The sequence below is a fragment of the Bufo gargarizans genome, chromosome 9 (genome assembly GCF_014858855.1).
Source record: "Bufo gargarizans isolate SCDJY-AF-19 chromosome 9, ASM1485885v1, whole genome shotgun sequence".
NCBI lineage: Eukaryota > Metazoa > Chordata > Amphibia > Anura > Bufonidae > Bufo > Bufo gargarizans.
In genome coordinates, this window is record NC_058088.1 from 150,286,294 (window position 1) to 150,307,545 (window position 21,252).

The 21,252-nt window shown below is 41.5% G+C and overlaps 1 protein-coding gene across 2 annotated transcripts in view; it reads left to right on the plus strand.

The window, feature by feature from the left end:
* LOC122946757 (gamma-aminobutyric acid receptor subunit beta-4-like) overlaps positions 1-21,252 on the plus strand; it is a 454,454-nt gene that overhangs the window by 81,622 nt on the left and 351,580 nt on the right. Inside the window, exon 2 of one of the 2 annotated variants that reach the window (XM_044306552.1) lies at positions 7,110-7,112. The exons of the other annotated variant lie outside the window; for it this stretch is intronic. Coding sequence (XP_044162487.1) covers positions 7,110-7,112 — 3 coding nt within the window. The remainder of the gene's footprint in view (positions 1-7,109; positions 7,113-21,252) is intronic. 2 annotated transcript variants of the gene reach the window in all.

Genomic DNA, 21,252 nt, shown 5'->3' on the forward strand with positions numbered 1-21,252 from the left:
AGCAGCATGTTGTATGTGTAGAACTACATGTCCCAGCTGTATAATGACACTGCTAATGGAGTGAATACAAGTGCTGCCCTGAGTGACATGTCTGCTTGCTGGGAGACTCAGCAGCATGTTGTATGTGTAGAACTACAGGTCCCAGCTGTATAATGACACTGCTAAGGGAGTGGATACAAGTACTGCCCTGAGTGACATGTCTGCCTGCTGGGAGACTCAGCAGCATGTTGTATGTGTAGGACTACAAGTCCCAGCTGTATAATGACACTGCTAAGGGAATGAATACAAGTGCTGCCCTGAGTGACATGTCTGCCTACTGGAAGACTCAGCAGCATGTTGCATGTGTAGAACTACAAGTCCCAGCTGTATAATGACACTGCTAAGGGAGTGAATACAAGAGCTGCCCTGAGTAACAGGTCTGCCGGCTGGGAGACTCAGCAGCATGTTGAATGTATAGAACTACAAGTCCCAGCTGTAAAATGACATTGCTAAGGGAGTGAATACAAGTGTTGCCCTGAGTGACATGTCTGCTTGCTGGGAGACTTAGCAGCATGTTGCATCTATAGGACTACAGGTCCCAGCTGTACAATGACACTGCTAATAAACACAAGACCTCCCCCTACCTGCAATGCTCTGCAGAACTTCTTTCAGCTCCTGTGCCCAGCATTTGTCTCCTCACTGCCTGCAGCGACACAGTAAACACTTCAGCCCTGAGTATGTGCAGCTTAAGGGGTTAAGAACCCTTGGAGAGAGCAATAAGCAGCAGCCGGCAGTGCAGGGGTGCGTGGCCAACACAGTGATCTGTACAGATGTCTCAGGCTTGTGCAGGAACATTATCAGAGCAGGGAGAGAAGCTGAGATCACAGGTCATGTGACCCTCAGTGAAATCTGAGAAACCAGCCACTGGAGATAAAGTGAGTTAATTTTGTAGAAAGCTGTTACATTTGCCTAGTTAGAAACATAGAATAAAAAAATAACTCGGACAACCCCTTTAAGTGTATTACCTGGCAATCCATTTACAGCAGTTTACAAAGGTCTGGCAAATGAAGGAGATTCTAGTGGCCAACTGGTCTGGTAAGGGGAAGGAAAGCTCATTACCGGAAGCTTTCAAATCATATAAGATTAAGAGAATACAATAAACATGCTGAACTTGTTTGGTATCTCAAGGTACTCTAATTATACGAATCCATATCTGTGAGATTTCAATCAGTTAGAGAGGTTTCAGGAGTAATGAGGAAGCATGTTAGGTATCTCTCTCAGTTGTATGATCTTTTCAAAGGATTACTGACAGGGCATTCTATCAGTTCTTTCAGTTGGGACATGCTGCACAGGACCAAGCTAGTAGATCTGAGTGTTACCTCCTCGGGTGGGCTTAACTGTGTAATGACTTAATCTGCCCCTAAATATCTTATTTCTATGGCAGACAAAACACTTTCACCGTTTTTTGAAGGATCCCTTGGAACCTATTCAAGTTAGAGAATGTTGGGGAGCTGCCAAATGATATTTGGGAGGAGACAGTGGCATCCAGAAACATAACTAGAAAAGGCTGGGCCCCATAGCAAATTTTTGAACAGACCCCGCCCCCCACCAACATTCCCACAAACCCCTCCTTCCATGCAGCTAGTCAAGATTAGTGTTGAGCAAACTTGTTTTAAGTTCAGGCGTCTAAAGTTCGGGTTCGGGTTATCGAAGTATCCCGTTATGGATTCTAAATTCCGTTACGGTCCGTGGTTGCGGAATTCATAACGGGATACTTCGATAACCCGAACTTTAGACGCCGAACTTAAAACACAAGTTTGCTCAACACTAGTCAAGATATCTATCCTGGCCATACAACTCTGCATGCATTCACATAAAATTTGAAAATAAAAGGGAGTATAGGGGAGTATCTTATTAACTACAAAATACACTGACATCACAAAACACACACCCAGAGCATGCTGCAATCAAATAAAAAAAATGCACTTCAAGAGTGAAAAATGGCACTACAAAAAAAATGTTTGTGCTGCTGACTTTTTGCAAAAAATGATAAAAATAAATAAAACTATTGGATACCAGTCATAAATTGCAACATTTATCTTACAGGCAAATTTGTATTAGTTTTTTTTCCCTACTTGAAAAAACTAATGTTGTTTTATATGACATTTGTTGCAGCAATGCATTTTTTCCATACCGCTCTACAGAGGAAATTACATTACAGGAGATACATACTCAACTATATAAAAATAATTCCACAAGAACACATAAGAACGCAACATAAAATGATTCACAGGCATTTTTGAGTTTTCTTTGAACTCTCTCCAAAGTATCGATATTCTTCTGGAGATATGGTCTCCAGTACTGAGCATAATACTCCAAATGAGTTCTCACTAGTGCTCTGTAGAGCGGCATGAGCACCTCCCTCTTTCTACTGGTAATGCCTCTCCCTATACACCCAAGCATTCTGCTACCATTTCCTGCTGCTCTATGACATTGTCTGCCTACCTTAAATTCTTCTGAAATAATGACCCCTAAATCTCTTTCCACAGATACTGAGGTTAGGACTGTATCACTGATTTTATATTCTGCTCTTGGGTTTTTACGCCCCAGGTGCATTATCTTGCACTTATCAACATAAAATTTTAGTTGCCAGATTTTTGACCATTCCTCTAGTTTTCCTAAATCCTTTTCCATTTGGTGTATCCCTCCAGGAACATCAACCCTGTTACAAATCTTTGTGTCATCAGCAAAAAGACACACATTACCATCGAGGCCTTCCGCAATTTCGCTGATAAAGATATTAAACAATATGGGTCCCAGAACAGATCCCTGAGGTACCCCACTGTTAACAAGACCATGGTCTGAATATACTCCATTGACTACAACCCTCTGTTGTCTGTCCCTTAGCCATTCAAAAATATGGGAGTCTAAGCACAAAGACTGCAATGTATTGATAAGCCTTCTATGTGGGACAGTAGCCTTACTAAAAGTCTTACTAAAGTCTAGATAAGCGATGTCTACTGCACCTCCGCCATCTATTTTTTTAGTCACCCAATCAAAAAAATCAATAAGATTAGTTTGACATGATCTCCCTGAAGTAAACCCATGCTGTTTTTCATCTTTCAATCCATGGGATTTTAGATGTTCCACAATCCTCTCCTTAAAGGGGTTTTCTCAAGACGCAGATTCATACTTACCTGCTCCCGGCGCGCCGTCCACTTCCTGGTTTCGGCAGGGGGCGGGCTCCATCTTCATTGATGTCTTCTCCCGGCCGGGCCGCGCGCTGTACTGAACGCGCACAACGAGTCCGCGCATGCGCCTTGGTGACTGCTTCCTGGCCAGTATAGTATACTTGCCAGGAAGAAGTCACCAGGGCGCATGCGCGGACTCGGCGTGCGCGTTCAGTATAGCGCGTGGCCGGCTGGGAGAAGAAAATAAGTCGCCTGCGCAAGCGCGGCCACCGCGATTCCTGAGAAGAGCGGTGGCCGTAACCAGGGGAGACGGAAGGCAACAGTCAGGTAAGTATAGGTTTATTTTTTTTCTAAGGGGTGGGGATTTGTTAATGAACTATATTTAGAAAAATGATCACTGTTAAATCATTAACAGATTTAACAGTGATCATTAAGATGATAATACCCCTTTAAGTATGGTTTCCATTAATTTCCCCACTATTGATGTCAGGCTTACTGGCTATAGTTGCCCGATTCCTCCTTACTACCTTTCTTGTGAATGGGCACAACATTTGCTCATTTCCAATCTTCTGGGACGACTCCTGTCACCAGTGATTGGGTAAATAAATCTGTTAATGGTTTTGCTAGTTCACCGCTGAGCTCTTTTAATAGCTTTGGGTGCATCTCATCAGGCCCTGTGACTTATTTGTGTTAATTTTAGACAGCTGACTTAGAACCTCTTCCTCTGTAAAGACACATGCATCAAAAGATTCATTAGTCTTCCTCCCTCCCTTTTCCTTCATTTTTCTTTGTAAAAACTGAACAGAAGTATTCATTGAGGCAGTCAGCTAGTTCTTTATCTTCTTCCATATACCTTCCGTCTTTTGTTTTTAATTTAGTAATTCCTTGTTTTAGTTTCCTTTTTTCATTTATGTATCTAAAGAATGTCTTATCGCCTTTTTTCACTGACTGAGCTAATTTTTCTTCTGACTGTGCTTTAGAAGCTCTTATAACTTGTTTGGCCTCTCTTTGCCTAATCTTATAAATTTGCCTGTCGTTTTTTTTTTATAATTACTAAATGCTATCTTTTTATTTGTTTGTTTGTTTTAATGGGGTATTGTTGTTGGTATAAGTCAGTAAGAGGGTTAATAGGGGCATTGCTGTGTTGGTATAGGGCAGGGACAGGAGAAACTGTTTAGCACCCCTTCCCCTCATACCCCATAGCAGTCATGTTAGTCCTCATGGTAGGCAGACACCGTTTTAATGTCCTCATTCAGTGTTCTAATGTCATATAGTATTGGAAATGCTGATAGAGTTATTGGCTTAGGTGTTTGCTCAGAACAAAAATGTCAGGAAATAAAAACTTGCTCCTATAGTTGTTAGACAGTAAGTGGGTTCTATGGCACTTTTTGTTCACCCAGATTCATAACCAACCACGTTATCACCTTTATTACCAGGTCAACTTATCAATTTTATACAATCATTTAGCCTACATATAGTTCATGTCATTTTGTGAGGATGCAATACACCATTATTTTGTGCGAGATAAGATTCAATTAAAAAAAGTAGAAATTATGAAAAATAACTTCTCCCTTTTATTATAAATGTATCTATGACAAAACAACTTTTTTTTTTAAAGAAAAACTGTCAGTGCTACCACTATCTAGGCATTCATGGATAATGTTTCTTTTACCTTTATTCTCCTATCCTGTGTTCACATGACCATGTCCATGCTGTTCTTTCTTATTTACTGTGAAGTTATGTCTAAAGGCATGTGGAAGCAGCAACAGGGACAGTGATCGGGGAGTGTCTATGTAACTAGCTGGGGGGAGGGAGCTATAAACTATCTGCAGGTTGTTAGGGGCAGTGCTGGAGCCGTGGCAGGGAAAGTAGAAGTGCATCATGGGTTTGGGTAGATACAGCGTCAGGAAGTGCTACAGGAGAGACTAAATAAAAAAGGACGGGGAAGATGTGTATGAGGAAAGCAACTATATAATCATATCTGTTAAAAACCATAGTAATCCCTTTAATGCTGCTGCCATATAAAAATGGAAATACATAGTTAAGATAACACGAATACAATTAATATTGGTCTGAAAGACTTTTTTTTTTAAATTGTAATAAAGAGTAGTTGCCTTTGGACTCTATGTTGAAAAAGTGGAACAGGTGCTTAAAAAATATGGAGCTCATTCTAAACAGCATATTTCTTAATGTATTTACACCAGACAACTGGCATGAATACTCTGATAAATCCCCACCCAAAAACTCTAAATCATTGCTTCACAAAGTATATTACTAAACTGGCCGAATATCAACACTTCGAGAATTCGCGAAGGTGTAGAATATAGTGCTATATATTCGTAATTGCAAATATTCTAGGATTTTTTTTTTCATCAGTAACCTCCCTTCTTGCTTGTGGGCCAATGAAAAGGCTGCAATATCTTTGTCAGAGCTTAGCAACATCCTTAGCAACCAATAGGAAAGTTGCCTACCCCTTACTATATAAGAACCTCCCCAGCAGCCATTTTTTTCCGAGAGAGCAGTGACATTGCTGTGCTCTGTGCTTTGCAGAATCATCTGGATCCTTATTTAATTACATTAGATAGTTAGTTATCTCATATATATATAATACAGATAGTTAGTCGGAGATAGTCAGTGTAGGTTAGATAGTGATATAGTGTAGCTGATAGGTTCCAGTGCTGGGTGTTAGGTAGTGTGATAGGAATTACTGTACTGTGCATTTTCTCCAGTCTCAGGAAACTTCTAACAGCTTGAAAAATGTAGCAAAAGTGAGCCACTCCTGTATTGCGCACGCATTATGCGCATATTACATTTCCGATTTTTGCAATCAAGAAAATAATGCTGAGATCACGAATTGTGAAAACGAATATTGCCCATGCTGATTATCACTGTCTACAGCATGACAATGCCAATCTCATAGATTAGTAATTGCAGGAATTGCATGAGAGTGTATTCCGGTTATTCCACACAGCAGTGTGCTGTATCTGACAGCAGGGGTTCAAAAGATCTGGGTCCCAAGCCCCAATGCATATGGCTCCAGTTGACACCCCCCACCAGCACTAGCATTAAATACATTTTACTTGCTTTACTTGCTGCATAGACACTATCAAACATACAGGAGTATCCAACAGCACATACCTCTCACATCCAGGGCTTCCCAGGTGACATCTCCTCTGATGTAGACATTTTCTTTCATCCTCTCCATTCAGTCCGAACAACACAGACACACAGACATCTTAGGTTCATCACTTTTCTATCATCATCTCCCAACCTGGAGTCCCAATAGTGTTATCCTGCTGCTCGCTGAGCTCCCCAACACCCCTAAATATTATCCTGAAAAAATAATAGTGCTACCCATAGTAATAGTGCTCCTCAAAGTCTTACCAATAGTAATTCCCTTCTAGAATGCCCTCCTTAGTAATACTGCCATTAGCCCTCCAGTCTTAATAATAATGCTTCCATTAGCCCTCCAGTCTTAATAATAATGATCCTTCAGTAGTAATAAGGGTGATGTATAAGCACTCCTACAGAGCCCCCTCCAGCAATCAGGACCCCAATAATGTCCCCTGTATTTACAATGTCTCCCTGCTGTGCCCCCTATAGTTTTAATCCCTGTAGTTCCCTCAGAAATTTTAATGCCCCAGCCATTCCAACATACAAGCCCATGTACATAACAATTTCTCTCCCTCCACCATACAGTCCTATGTAAATAACATTACACCATCTCTCCTGCCTCCCCCAACATACAGTCCCATGTAATTAACTTCAATCCCCTGCCTTCAACCACCTGCAACATACAGTCCCATGTAAGAAACATCATTCCCTCCCAAAGCACCTCCATCATATAATCCCATGTAAGAAACATCACTCCCTCCCAAACCAGCTCCATCATACAGTCCCATGTAAGGCTACATGCACACGAATGTAAAAAGACAATAGTCCGTTAAAAGCAGACACACGGTCAACTTTTTTATGGCCATTTCCTAACTCTCTGGCTGTTAAAATTGGATTAATTTCATTGCCTTATCCCAACCCCCCATAATGGTCCCAACTGTAAATAATGCCCCAATATTGGCCCCCAGCATAAATAATGTCCCCCATAGTGGCCCCCAGCATTAATAATGTTCTCCATAGAGGCCCCCAGCAGTAATAATGTCCACCATAGTGGCCCCCAGGATAATGTTCCCATAGTGGCCCCCAGCAGTAATAATGTCCCCTATAGTAGCCCCTGGCAGTAATAATGTCCCCCATAGTGGCCCCCAGCATAAATAATGTCCTCGATAGGGGGCCCCAGCATTAATAATGTTCCCTATAGTGGCCCCAGCATTAAAGAGGTTTCCAGGCATTTTAATATTGATGACTTATCCTCAGGATAGTGTACAAAAAGAGACCACGGCAGCATCTTCAGTGACTTCTTTATTGGACAAGCTTCATAGAATGTGTGCCAAAAACCATACAGCTACTTGGTAGCCTTTATCAAGTCTAGTGCAGAGTGACCATATCCACCCTGAACTGCTGAGGATCTGGGGTTTGTGGCTTGGCTGTTGCATTCTACTGTGGTCATAATGTCCGTGAGTGGTGTTCTACAATTGCTATTTACACTTATCCTCAGGATAGGTCATCAATATCAGATAGGTAGGAGTCCGACACCCGGCACCCTCACCGATCAGCTGTACAGAGGAACGACGTGCAGAGTGCGTGCGTGTCGTCTCCCTTCTCTATTCCTGTTTGCTGCTGTCTATGCACTGTGCGCATAATCTCCTCATACAGCTGATCGGGGAGGGTGCCAGGTGTGGGATGCCTGCAGATCTTATATTGATGACCTATCCTGAGGATACACAAACAACCATGTGAAAAGCCACAGACTGCAATTCGTTATAAAAATGGCTGTGTGAGGGATGCTACTTAAACTGCTGTCACACAGCTATTTTTTCACGTTTGTGTGCGTATAGCCTAAATAACATCACTCCCCTCCCTTCACCCCCTCCAACATACAGTCCCATTTAAATAGCATTGCTCCCCTCCCTTCAGCCCCTCCAACATACAGTCCCATTTAAATAGCATTGCTCCCCTTCCTTCAGCCCCTCCAGCATACAGTCCCATGTAAATAACATCACTCCCTTCACCCCTCCAATATACAGTCCCATGTAAATAACATTACTCCCCTCCCTTCAGCTCCTCCAGTATACAGTCCCATGTAAATAACATCACTCCCCTCCTTTCGGCCCCTCCAACATACAGTCCCATGTAAATAACATTGCTCCCTTTCCTTCAGCCCCTCCAGCATACAGTCCCATGTAAATTACATACTTCCACATCTAAATAACACCCCTTCCTTCAGCCCTAACATACAGTCCCATGTAAATAACATCACTCCCTCAACCAAGCAGGGAGGTGGTTTGAGAAAAGAGAACTACAATTCCCAGAATTGCTCTGTCTCTCGCTTTGCTTACCTCTCCTTATGTCACAGAAGTCATCGGGGTCTTCTCCACGAGTTCTCCTATTCACAGCTGAGCTTCGCCCCCCCAGCACTGATCACATAATGGTGACATCATCGCAGGTCCTTCTTCACCAGGGAGCTCTGCCTCTAACACAGATAACCTGACTGTGATGTCATCACAGTTCCTTCAGCTCCTGAAGTGCATCCTGATTTTGTGTGGTAGCCCTGCAGCGAAGGGATTCAATTGTACAGCCATAAGTGACCAGCAGGCAGCACATTTGTGGCCTGGGACAAAACATCCAGGCCCAGGCCCTGAATTTTTTAACCTAGTGACACCCATGTCTGACAGCATATTCAATTTGGCAAAAAATACAAAAGTCAGGCACTTCTGGGGGGTTGGTAAACAGAGGGGAGGTAACCAGTTGGGGGGGGGGGGGAGTGTACCTGCACAGACTGACTCTATCCAATCAGTGCTGGCATTTTCAGACTGTGCAGGTTCACCCCCCCAACTTGTTACCTCCCTTCTATACCCTTACTGAAGGGAACAACATATAGCCATAAAAATTGATGCTCCAGAATTGGTATTACATGGGAAGTGCATGACGCTATTAAAATAGACATATCAGGAGTGATAAAAGGTTCTCATTTTCACCTTAAGGACTAAGCCATTTTTTTGCAAATCTGACCAGTGACACTTTTTGTGGTGATAACTTTAAAACGCTTTGACTTATCCAAGCCATTCTGAGATAGTTTTTTTGTCACATATTGTACTTCATGACACTGGTAAAATGGAGTAAAAAAATTCATTTTTATTTATTAAAAAATACCAAATTTACCCAAAAATTTTACATTTTTTAATTTACAAGTTTCAATTTCTCTACTTCTATAATACATAGTAATAACTACAAAATAGTTATTACTTTACATTCCCCATATGTCTACTTCATGTTTGGATCCTTTTGGGAATGAAATTTTATTTTTTGGCGACATGACAAGGCTTAGAAGTTTAGAAGTAAATCTTGAAATTTTTCAGAAATTTTCAAAAACCAACTTTTTAAGGACCAGTTCAGGTATGTAGTCACTTTGTGAGGCTTACATAATAGAAACCACCCAAAAACGACACCCCTCAAGGTAATTAAAAACTGATTTTATAAACGTCGTTAACCCTTTAGGTGTTCCACAAGAGTTAATGGAAAATGGAGATAACATTTCAGAATTTAGATACATTTTTTGAGAATTTTCCATTTTTTCCAGTAACAAAGCAAGGGTAGGTTAACAGCCAAGCAAAACTCAATATTCATTGCCATGATTCTGTAGTTTGCAGAAACACCCCATATGTAGTCGTAAACTGCTGTTTGACCAATCTGCAGGGCACAGAAGGAAAGCAACGCCATATGGTTTCTGGAAGGCAGATTTTGACAGCCTTTATTTTTTTACACCATGTCCCATTTGAAGAACCCCTGATGCACCCATAGAGTAGAAATTCCATAAACGTGACCATATCTAAGAAACTACACCCCTCAAGGTATTCAAAACTGATTTTACAAGCTTTATTAACCATTTAGGCGTTCCATAAGATTTAATGGAAAATGGAGATAAAATTTCAGAATTTCACTTTTTTGGAAGATTATCCATTTTAATAATTGTTTTCCAGTAACAAAACAAGGGTTAACAGCCAAACAAAACTCAACATTTATTACTCTGATACTGCAGTTTATAGAAACACCCCACATGTGATCGTAAGCTGCTGTACGGGCACACAGCAGGGCACAGAAGGAAAGGAACGCCATTTGGTTTTTGGGAGGCAGATTTTGCTGGATTGGTTTTTAGACACCATGTCCATTTTAAGCCCCCTGATGCACCCCTACAGTAGAAACTCCAAAAAAGTAACCTCATTTTTGAAACTACGGGATAAGGTGGCAGTTTTGTTGGTACTATTTTAGGGTACATATAATTTTTGGTTGCTCTATATTACACTTTTTGCGAGGCAAGGTAATAAAAAATAGAAATTCTGAAATTTCATTTCTATTTGCCATTAACTCTTGTGGAACACTTAAAGGGTTAAGAAAGTTTGTAAAATCAGTTTTGAATACCTTGAGGGGTGTAGTTTCTCAAATGGGGTCACTTTTTGGAGTTCACACTCTAGGGGTGCATCAGGAGGGCTTTAAATTGGACATGGTGTAAAAAAACAGTCCAGCAAAAACTGCTTTCCAAAAACCATATGACGTTCCTTTCCTTCTGCGCCCTGCCGGTTGGCCATACAGCAGTTTACGACCACATATGGGGCATCTGTGTGCATTCAGTATTTTGCAGAACCAAACAGCTAGTCCCTAATAGAACATTACTATCCTTGTCCGTAATGTGGACAATAATTGGACATGTTCTATTTTTCGGCAGAATGGAAAAACAGACATACGGAAACGAAATGCAAACGGAGTAACTTCCGTTTTTTTTGCGGACCCATTGAAATGAATGGTTCTGTATACGATCCGCAAAAAAACCTTGAATAAACACAGAAAGAAAATAAGTTTGTGTGCATGAGCCCTCACCCAGTGTTTTACAATTGTAAGGGATCGCTCTCTTTCAGGGGGTCGCAATCACAGATGTCTCGTCAGACAATGGATTTAAAGTCCATATGATGCTTTATTTTGGCACCTGCACAAACATAAACAGAAAGAAATAAACTCCTGCCCGTCTGGGCTCTAACTAATATAAAGTTATTTTCCCTGACTCACCTCTAAGCACAGCTTACAGGGTCTCAAGCTCCAACCCTTAGCAGGTCCGCTCACCAAACACAAGTCCAGACAGGGCAGAGATCCGGCTTCACACAGTCTCGTGGCGCTTCAGCTCTCCTGGCTGAGACCATACAAAGTCTCTGCATTCCTTTATTTCAAAGTCCTCTCTCCCCAGACTCAGGAAGACTCTCCCCAGACTGACACAACAAGGGTTGGTTTTATTCCTCCTTGATTACAGCAGGATTCACCTGCGATCACCTCAGGTTATGGGAAAACATGCCCTGGAATGGGGGTGGACTAGGAAGGTCCCACTTCTTCAAACCTACATTCCCAGTCCAAATAAAATCCAGCCCTTTACTTTAACAAATAACTCTCCTGGATTCCACTTACGGTATCTCACCCAGTTGAGGAACCTGGGTGAGATATACACCCCTTCCAGGACTTTACCTTACACATTACCACACCATTTAGAATTTATTGGTGACATATATTTTTCTTTCCCATGCTCATAGCCTTACATTTATGAATGTTTCTATTGGGGATGGGAGGAAACCCATTGAGAAACATATGGTGGGAGGAGGCAGATAAGCTCCTAGTGTGGAAACCAGAAAAGCACAAAGATGGAGGTGTTAATAGCCCTGGCTTCACTGCCATACAAAACGTTCACCCAGTGTGACATAAAAGACAAGTATTATTACTGGCCATAACAATTGCTCTACGTGTCTATGGTAGCCTGCACCCTGCCGCACTGCAACAATTCCTAAGAGTGGTCCACTTTCTCTACCACCTGAGAGTACAAGGCAGGGATGTTTTTTTTTTGTTTTGTTTTTTTAATAATGGAAGACAATTTTTAGCAATATTCGTAAAGCCAATATGAAACTTGAAGACAATACAATTCAAAAGAATTTTGGTTTAGACAAAGTAGAACTTAAAGACAAGATAATTTTTAACAATTTTGATGAAGAAAATGTGGAACTTGAAGACAAGGCAATTTTAAACATTTTTGTAATTTAATTTTCAATTGTGTATAGTCCAATTCCATAACAGATGACACTGGAGAGAAAAGTTTAATTACATGGAAGATACCTATACAGAGCCCTCCCATCAGCAACAATCACATCATTCCTACCACCACCATTCGCGCTACATGAGCTTGCTGGAGGTCTTACACAGTTTTTGAGCCTGCATCAACAGGTCCTCTACTTTAACGTACGGAAACTGTGACGCAGACTAATATGCCATCTTAGGTACACTGGTCTGTGCTAAATATAATTTTTTGTAAAGAAAATAAAAAAATGTCCAATTGGACACAGTCTGCAGCCAAAATATATTCTCATTGTGATGCTGAAAAATACACTTCTTTGTACCCTTGTAAACTGCAGAAGATTTGCAACAGGTTTTGGGAAAAAAGGTTCAATTGAACAACCCCTGCAACCAAAATATATGCTGCTGTGGTGTAGTAAATATGCTTATTCCTACACTTATAAACTGTAGAAGCTTTGTACCAGTTTTTTTTTTTTTGGGGGGGGGGGGGAATTTGAAGAGGCACAATTGGACCATTTCTGCAGCCAAAATATGCACAGTTCCCTGGTGATGCACTAAAAAACTTTGCTTGCACACTTATTAACTGTACAAAACGTATTAGAATACTGGAAGAATTGAATGTCTCCTGGGTGCAACAAAAATGTACACTGCGTTTGATACACTAAAATGCACTTATTTAATTTCCTTTTACACTTTACACTAAACTGCAGAAAAATTTCTGTTTTTTGGGAAAAAACTGGCACAATTGGATGGGACTATTACGCTGATGATGACACACTTATCTAAACTTATTGGACATGTATAAACTGTAGAACTGCAGCATGTATTTGGGGGAGAAAACTGACACAATTAGACTTGTGGCTAACACAAATATATACACCACTGTTGATGCAGTAACACACACTTATTTAACCCCTTCACATGTATGACGGATGTCAGCAACTTAAAGATAGCACCTGCTCCAGAGCGGACACCATAGCATGCCAGGTCTCTGCTGTTTCACATGTCTGCAATCAGCAATAACGCTTTAGATACATTGGTCAATTATGACCACCCTATCTTAGGTAGCTTCCTCCTGGGGCTCAAACTGCTTCCTTACACTAAGGTCAGAAAAGCCTTTCATTGGTGGTGATGGGCTAGAATCTGCTGGAGGCTACTAGGCCTATCACAGATATAATTCTCATGGACGCCTGCAGGTAGAAGTGCTCCATAAGAATATACAGAATTTTCCTAGTTTCACACTAGTGTTCAGAGGATTCAGCAGGCAACAGCCTGCCGGGTCTCTCTGGATCGGTTATTGCTGGAAGCTACATGAATGCCGTCCAGCCCCATTAACTACCAGTGCTTAATTAGCTTGCTGCCCAAACCAGAATACAAGGATAACTGCTCTTTTACAGAGGTCATTGTAGGGCCATAACAAGCACCACCTGACTATACAAGCCCACCTCATTTATTTGCGCGCAAACAGGCCGTCACAGCCATTTTGATTGCAGATACCGCTCAAAATCTCGCACAGGGAGATGTATGACATCACCGCTCCCAGCCAGGGTGATGACGTCACATCACCGACCAAGATTTTGCACGGTGTCTTCAATCACGATTGCCGCGATGGCCTCTGCTCGAGCAAATAGATAAGATGAGTATTTTAAAGAAAATTTTACTCTGATTGACCCCTGAAAGGCTTAAATGGTGGCCTCAGATGCCTCGATCAGTGATGAATGCTGCACCTGAGGGGTTCAAAGACAGAGGGGCAGTGCAATTGCTGTTCCCTGTCATTGTGCCCACTACATACAAAGAAATGCGCTTTGTGACAAAGTAATTCGTCCTGAATTAAATTTCTTTGTGAAATTCGTCAAAGCAGCTGTATCAAACTTTTCATAACTTCGCTCATCTCTAATGCTAAGTTTGAGAAGATTCCTGGGTTTTGCTAACTACTATCTGCAGTTTTTTTCCTGCCTCTCCTCTTTAACCACACCCATCTCTGCCTTGAGCTGCAAGGGAGCCGATGCCAAGAGATGAAACCAGAAGCTAAGACCACTTTCCAGATCTTGAAAACAGACCGTCCCCCTCATGTCCCTGCCATTCATCATCCTGATGTGATAAAACTTGAGCGATGAGAGAGAGAGACTAGAAAAAAAAGAATGTGTGTGTGTGTTTCTCAACAATATATATACATTGTTTAAGGCGTACTCTTTTTCATTATGGAGAGCCCATGGTACACCGAGTACGCATGTGCAGTACTGTAGACTAGTGATGAGCGGGAGGTGCAATATTCGATTTTGGGATATTTCGCAAATATTCGATTGAATATTCGTATTATATTCATCAAAATCGAATATTCGTAATTATTTCATTTATCGCGATTAATATGCGATTTAAATAATCGCATATTGCGATTTTTAACTTAAGGCTAGTACTTTCCTATTGGTTTCAATTTTTTGATATCTAGAATTAGCAAAGATGACGAATATATTCGTCATATTCCTCCAAACGAAGGTAACAAAGTATTCTCCATCTTCGTTTTTAGCTATCTATTCATCAACTTTACTAATTCTAGCAATCAAATAGGAAAGTTGACTATAGAGACAGCTAGTGTTTAATTCGCTATGCGATTATATTACTTTGCTTTTTTTTTATAAATAGAATAAAACCTGATAATTATTATAATTATTCTATTTATTTAAAAAAAGCTAAGTTATATAATCGCATAGCGAATTAAACTTAGCTGTCTTTATAGTAAACTTTCCTATATGATTGCTAGAATTAGTGAAGTTGATGAATAGATAGCTAAAGACGAAGATGGAGAATACTTTGTTATCTTCGTTTTGTGGAATATGATGAATACATTCGTTATCTTCATTTTGTGGAATATGACAAATACATTCGTCATATTCGCTAATTCTACCAAGCCAACCATAGTAAACCAGGTCCAAGTTATAATTATTATAACTTGAATTAATCGAATTGCGATTTCAACTTAGCACTGCTATATTCCATATTAGGCTAGAATTAAAGAATATGGAATATAGCAGTACTAAGTTGAAATCACCATGCGATTACTTCGCGTTATATTAATCGCATTGCGATTTCAACTTGATGCTGCTGCTGGGTCTCAACTAAACCAGGTCCAAGTTGAAATCGCAATTCGATTAATTCAAGTTAAAATAATCGAATAGCGATTTCAACTTGGACCTGGTTTACTATGGTTGGCTTGGTAGAATTAGCGAATATGACGAATGTATTCGTCATATTTCACAAAACGAAGATAACAAATGTATTCGTCATATTCCACAAAACGAAGATAACAAAGTATTCTCCATCTTCGTTTTAGCTACCTATTCATCAACTTTGCTAATTCTAGCAATCATATAGGAAAGTTTACTATAGAGACAGCTAAGTTTAATTCGCTATGCGATTATATTACTTTGCTTTTTTTTAAAAATAAATAGAATAATTATAATACCTGATAATTATTATAATTATTCTATTTATAAAAAAAAAAAGCAGTGAAATCGCAATTCGATTATTATAACTTGAATTAATCTAATTGCGATTTCAGCTTAGCGCTGCTATATTCCATATTAGGCTAGAATTAATGAATATGGAATATAGCAGTGCTAAGTTGAAATCGAAATTCGATTATTATAACTTAAATTAATCGAATTGCGATTTCAATGTAATTCTCAAATCCGACAGTACATTTGAGTATATGGAGACGTTCCCATGGTGATGGGGACGCTCCATGAGCACGGAAGTTGGCAGAAGCGGCAACGGGCACTGACTGGAGCAGCCAGGAAGCCAGGAATCCAAAGGACAGGTAAGAACAACTTTAGGGAAGTGGGAAAGAAAAAAATATAACAATAAAAAAAAAAAAAAGAATATTCGATTTCGCGAATATATAGAACTATATTCTAAATATTCGCGAAATCTCGAAGTCACGATATTCGAGGAAAAAATTTGCAATTCAAATATTCACGCTCAACACTACTGTAGACCAGGCGATGCCCCTACTATGCCAAGGAGCTAAGTACATGTGTGCAGTATTGTAGGCCAGGCGATGCCCCTCTGGGTTGCTTGGAAAATATTCAAATTAGCTTTCCTAAACCTATCTGACACCAGCAGATGTTAGACATGATAATTTGCATATATTTTACCCAGAAATCATTGTCTAGCCTACAATAATTGTCATGTGTATCAACTGGTCTCCATAATAGAAAGAGTACCCACCCAGAGGTTCCCCCTAAGGCCGTGCAACTAGAAATGTTATTCATATCTGCTTTTTTCTGATTACGGGCTTTTGTTCTGAAAGAACTCCTTGCAGAAGTGAGATTGTAGAATTTTTATTGTTTTGCTACATAATCATGTTTAAAATTCAAGAAGGCATTTCTGCCAATTTGCTATGTGAAATACAGTAGTCATATTGCTGCTGTGTTCTTCTTACTGTTTACCTACTTGTTGTGTAGAAGTTTAGGCTGAATCCTGAACCAGTTTGCTCATCCTTAATATAGAGCAAAAAAATCAGATTACTTCTCCTTTGACCCTCATAACTGAGAAATAGAACCTTAACACATAATATATGAACCTACCTGTATCATTCATGCTGCACCAATTGAGATTAAAGACATCCCTCTTCAGAGAACATGTGTTCCTTTGGGCAGACATAAATGGATCCTCTCCTGGGAACAAGTCCAAACTGGTGGGGTGTCCAGGGGTTTGTAAAACTATAGAACTCATCTCTAGATCGTAATTGTGACTGTCTCTTCAGTATGTCCCAGAATTCCTTTCTGCTTGTGTGAATTGCATTCACAACAAGTCTCCCTGGTCTACTTTTCTTTTTCCAATACCAAATACTCCATAGCAAAACATGGAATAGACTTCATTACTTATCTTCCTTCCTCCTCTGGATGTACAGTAATTTGGGTGATAGTAAACCATTTTCTCAAAAATTGTGCACTTACGTGTAGTTCCTTTGCCAGGATTAGCCCAAACATATTTTTCCTTTGCGCGGCCTTCCCAAGAAATGGGGGTGATTTATAAAACTAGTGTAAAGTAGAACTGAGTTAGTTGTCCATAGCAGCCAATCAGATTCCTCCTTTCATTTTCTAAAGGCGCTGTCCATAATAAAAGGTGGAATCTGATTGGTTGCTATAGGCAACCAGGCCAGTTCTACTTTACGGCAGTTTGATAAATCACCCCCAATGTTTATGATTGAGGGGTACAGTTCAGTTCTAAATTCAAGAGATCACTTTGTAGGTTACTGGAGGTGGATTTCTCCTCTGCCTATCAACAGCAGTCCAGTGGACAGGTGGACAGGACTAATCAATTACCTGCACCTCTTTGTGTCTGCCATGCAAGATGACTTCTGCCATGCAAGATGACTGGGTGTCTCTACTTCCATAGAAAGAGTTTTGCGACAACAACCACTCTAATGAGTCTGCCTACAAGTCGCCTTTCTTTTTCTTCTGTCTATGGTCAACATCCCCACTTTTCTGTACCTACTGATGTGTCCGTTGAGGTGGCAGCCTCAGATGCCATGGTCTGAATATTTTTTGCAGATCTTGCAAGAAACCAAGGCCTCTCTGACTTATGCTGCTGCATCCATGAAGAAATGTATGTGTAGACAGCAGGGCCGTCTTTAATATTGATTGGACCCTGGGCAAAAATTTACTTGGGCCCCCTGGATCCCGCCTCCCCACACCTTAGCAGGCAATCACGTTCTCCACCACAACACACACACAAAAAAAATCCACAAATCTGGTAGAGTAAAGTGAATGACTGTAAATACTTCCAGTTCTGAAGACTCCAGCGGTTCAGGATCAGTGCTCTGGGCAGCTGGGCTCAGGCTGGAAGTTGGCACCTCTCTGCAGGAAGGAGACCAGGGCTCGGCTCACCCTAGTGTTACAGTGCACCCCAGCACCCCACAGTATGCAGTATAGCACCCTATAGTATACAGCACCACACAGTATGCAGTTTAGCACCCCACACTATACAGTACCCCACAGTATATAGTAGAGCAGTATAGCAGCCCACAGTATACAGCACCCCACAGTATACAACACCTCACAGTATACAACACCTCACTGTATACAGCACCCCAAACTATACACGATACAGCCCTCCACACTATGCAGTACAGCAGTATAGCCCTCCACACTATACCGCACCCACAGTATACAGTATACAGACCCCCACAGTATACAGTACAGCAGTATAGCCCCCAAACTATACAGGCCCCCACACACTATACAGGCCCCCCACACTATACAGGCCCCCCACAGTATACAGCCCCCCACACTATACAGGCCCCCACACAGTATACAGCCCCCACAGTATACAGCCCCCCACACTATACAGCCCCCTCACAGTATACAGCCCCCCACACTATACAGCCCCCTCACAGTATACAGGCCCCCTCACAGTATACAGCCCCCCACACAGTATACAGCCCCCACACAGTATACAGCCCACCACACAGTATACAGCCCCCCACAGTATACAGTCCCACACAGTATACAGCCCCCCACAGTATGCAGCCCCCCACAGTATACAGGCCCCCACACAGTATACAGCACCCCACTATACAGTAGTTTACAGTATATTAACATAACAGCCCCTGTCACCTTTTTCTGATGTAATCTTCACGCAAAAAAGCTCCACAGTTAACTTCTGCAACACTCCTGGTAGGACCTGTGATGACCTCATAGCCATGTGACCAGTTATTGCTAGGTTACTGGTCACATGGTGATGAAGTCATTAAGGTCCTAGATCACAACTTTAACACAGTACAATCATGATGCCTGGACTCAATGCCGGCAGGCATGGCATGGCAGCACCCCCTGTGTAGCTGACAGCTTGACACCTGGGGCAGTAGCTAGCAGGGCTTAAGAGGCAGCTGCCTTGGGCCCCCCAGGAGCAACTGGGCCCAGGGCAGCTGCCTCTTTTGCCCCTTTGTAAAGACGGCCCTGGTAGACAGGAATCAACTAATTCATTCAATTTTACAATGCTTTTAACCATTTCCAGACCGGGCCATTTGCTCCGTTCCTGACCAGGCCTAATTTAGCAAATCTGACATATGTCATTTTATGTGGTAATAACTTTGGAATGCTTTTACTTATTTAAGCTATTCAGAGATTGTTTTTTTCGTGACACATTTTAGATCATGTTAATAGTAAATTTGAGCCAATATATTTCACCTTTATTTATAAAAATTCAAAAGTTAATTAAAATGTGAAAAAAAACTGGTTTTCTAAATTTGAATCTCTCGGCTTTTCAGACAGATAGTGATACCTCATAATATACTCATTAATTAACATTCACCATATGTCTACTTTATGTTGGCATCATTTTGGTAATGTAGTTTTATTTTTTTAGGAAGCCTTTGAAATTTTTAACAAAATAATTTTTAAAGCAAAATAGAGGTGAAACATTTTGAGAATTTCTATTTTAATCAAAGTTTTCCTGTCACACTTCAAGGGATAACAACAAAATAAACCTCAATATTTATTACCCTGATTCTGCAGTTTACATAAAAACCCTTTAAGTGGTTGTATACCACTGTATGGACACACGGCAGGGCGCAAAAGGCAAGGCGCGCCATATGATTTTTGGAAGGCAGATTTTGCTGGAATGGTCTCAGGGCGCAATGTTGCATTTGAAGAGGCCCTGAGATAACCCCACAGTGAAAACCCCCAAAAAGTGACCACATTTTGTAAACTACACCACCCAAGGAAGTAGTGTAGCGAGCACTTTGAGCCAACAGGAGTTGGTGCTTTAGGCCTAAACTTTATTTTTCACAAAAGATAACAGGAATATATCCCCCCACAATTTGCTACCCATTTTATTCTGAATACAGTAATAGCCCAAATGTGGTTGTAAACTGTTCTTTGGGCATATGCCAGAGCTCAGAAGGGAAGGAGCGGCATCTGGATTTTCTAACATGGAATTTTCTGTCATGGTTTTTAACCTCTTAAGGACATAGGGCGTACAGGTACGCCCTTATTTCCTGGTACTTAAGGACACAGGGCATACATGTACGCCCTGTGTATTTTCGATCACCGCCGCGCGGCGGGCGGCGATTGGAACTCCGTGCCTGCTCAAATCATTGAGCAGGCACTTGGGGCAAATGCGCCAGGGGGTCCTGTGACCCCCCCATGTATGCGATCGCAGAAAACCGCAGGTCAATTCAGACCTGCGGTTTTCTGCGTTTCCGGGTTATTCGGGTCTCTGAAGATCCGATAACCCGGAACAGGATGACATCACCACTCAGGATCGCTTCTGATTGGTCTGTGGGCGGGCCGGCGGCAGATTCAAAAGATGCAGGTGCTCCTCTCCTCCTCTTGTGTTCCGGAGCCGGAGGAGAGAGGAGCTGCCTGCACGTGTCGTCCGTCGGTGCCAGCATCACCCCATCTGTGCCCCCAGGACCCGATCTGTGCCCCAGCACCCCCCATCAGGTACATAGGGAAAGTTTGGGTTAGGCAGGGAAAAAAAAGGGAAAGTTAGTTTGTGAACTTTTATTGTATCACCCTAAGTTAGGGTGTCTGGGGTCCACAGCACAGCTGTGTGACCCTAGACCCCCCCCAGGGGTGCTGCCGCTTGCCCCCCTCACACTTTTTTGGGGTGCAGGTTTTTTTAAAGTTTTTTTTGTGTACGCTGACTGTGGCAAATTTTTTGCCCTTTTTTTTTCTGTTAGTTTTAGGGTGAGTTCGTGAACACCCGTGCCCCCCACACACACGCACACTAAATAAAGATTTACACACACGCTCCCCTATGGCCCGCCGGACGTTCTCGGCCCAGCTTGCCTCCGACTCCGAGAGTCTCAGTGAGGATTCCTGTTGTCATCCGCATCCTCTTCATCATCTAGCGA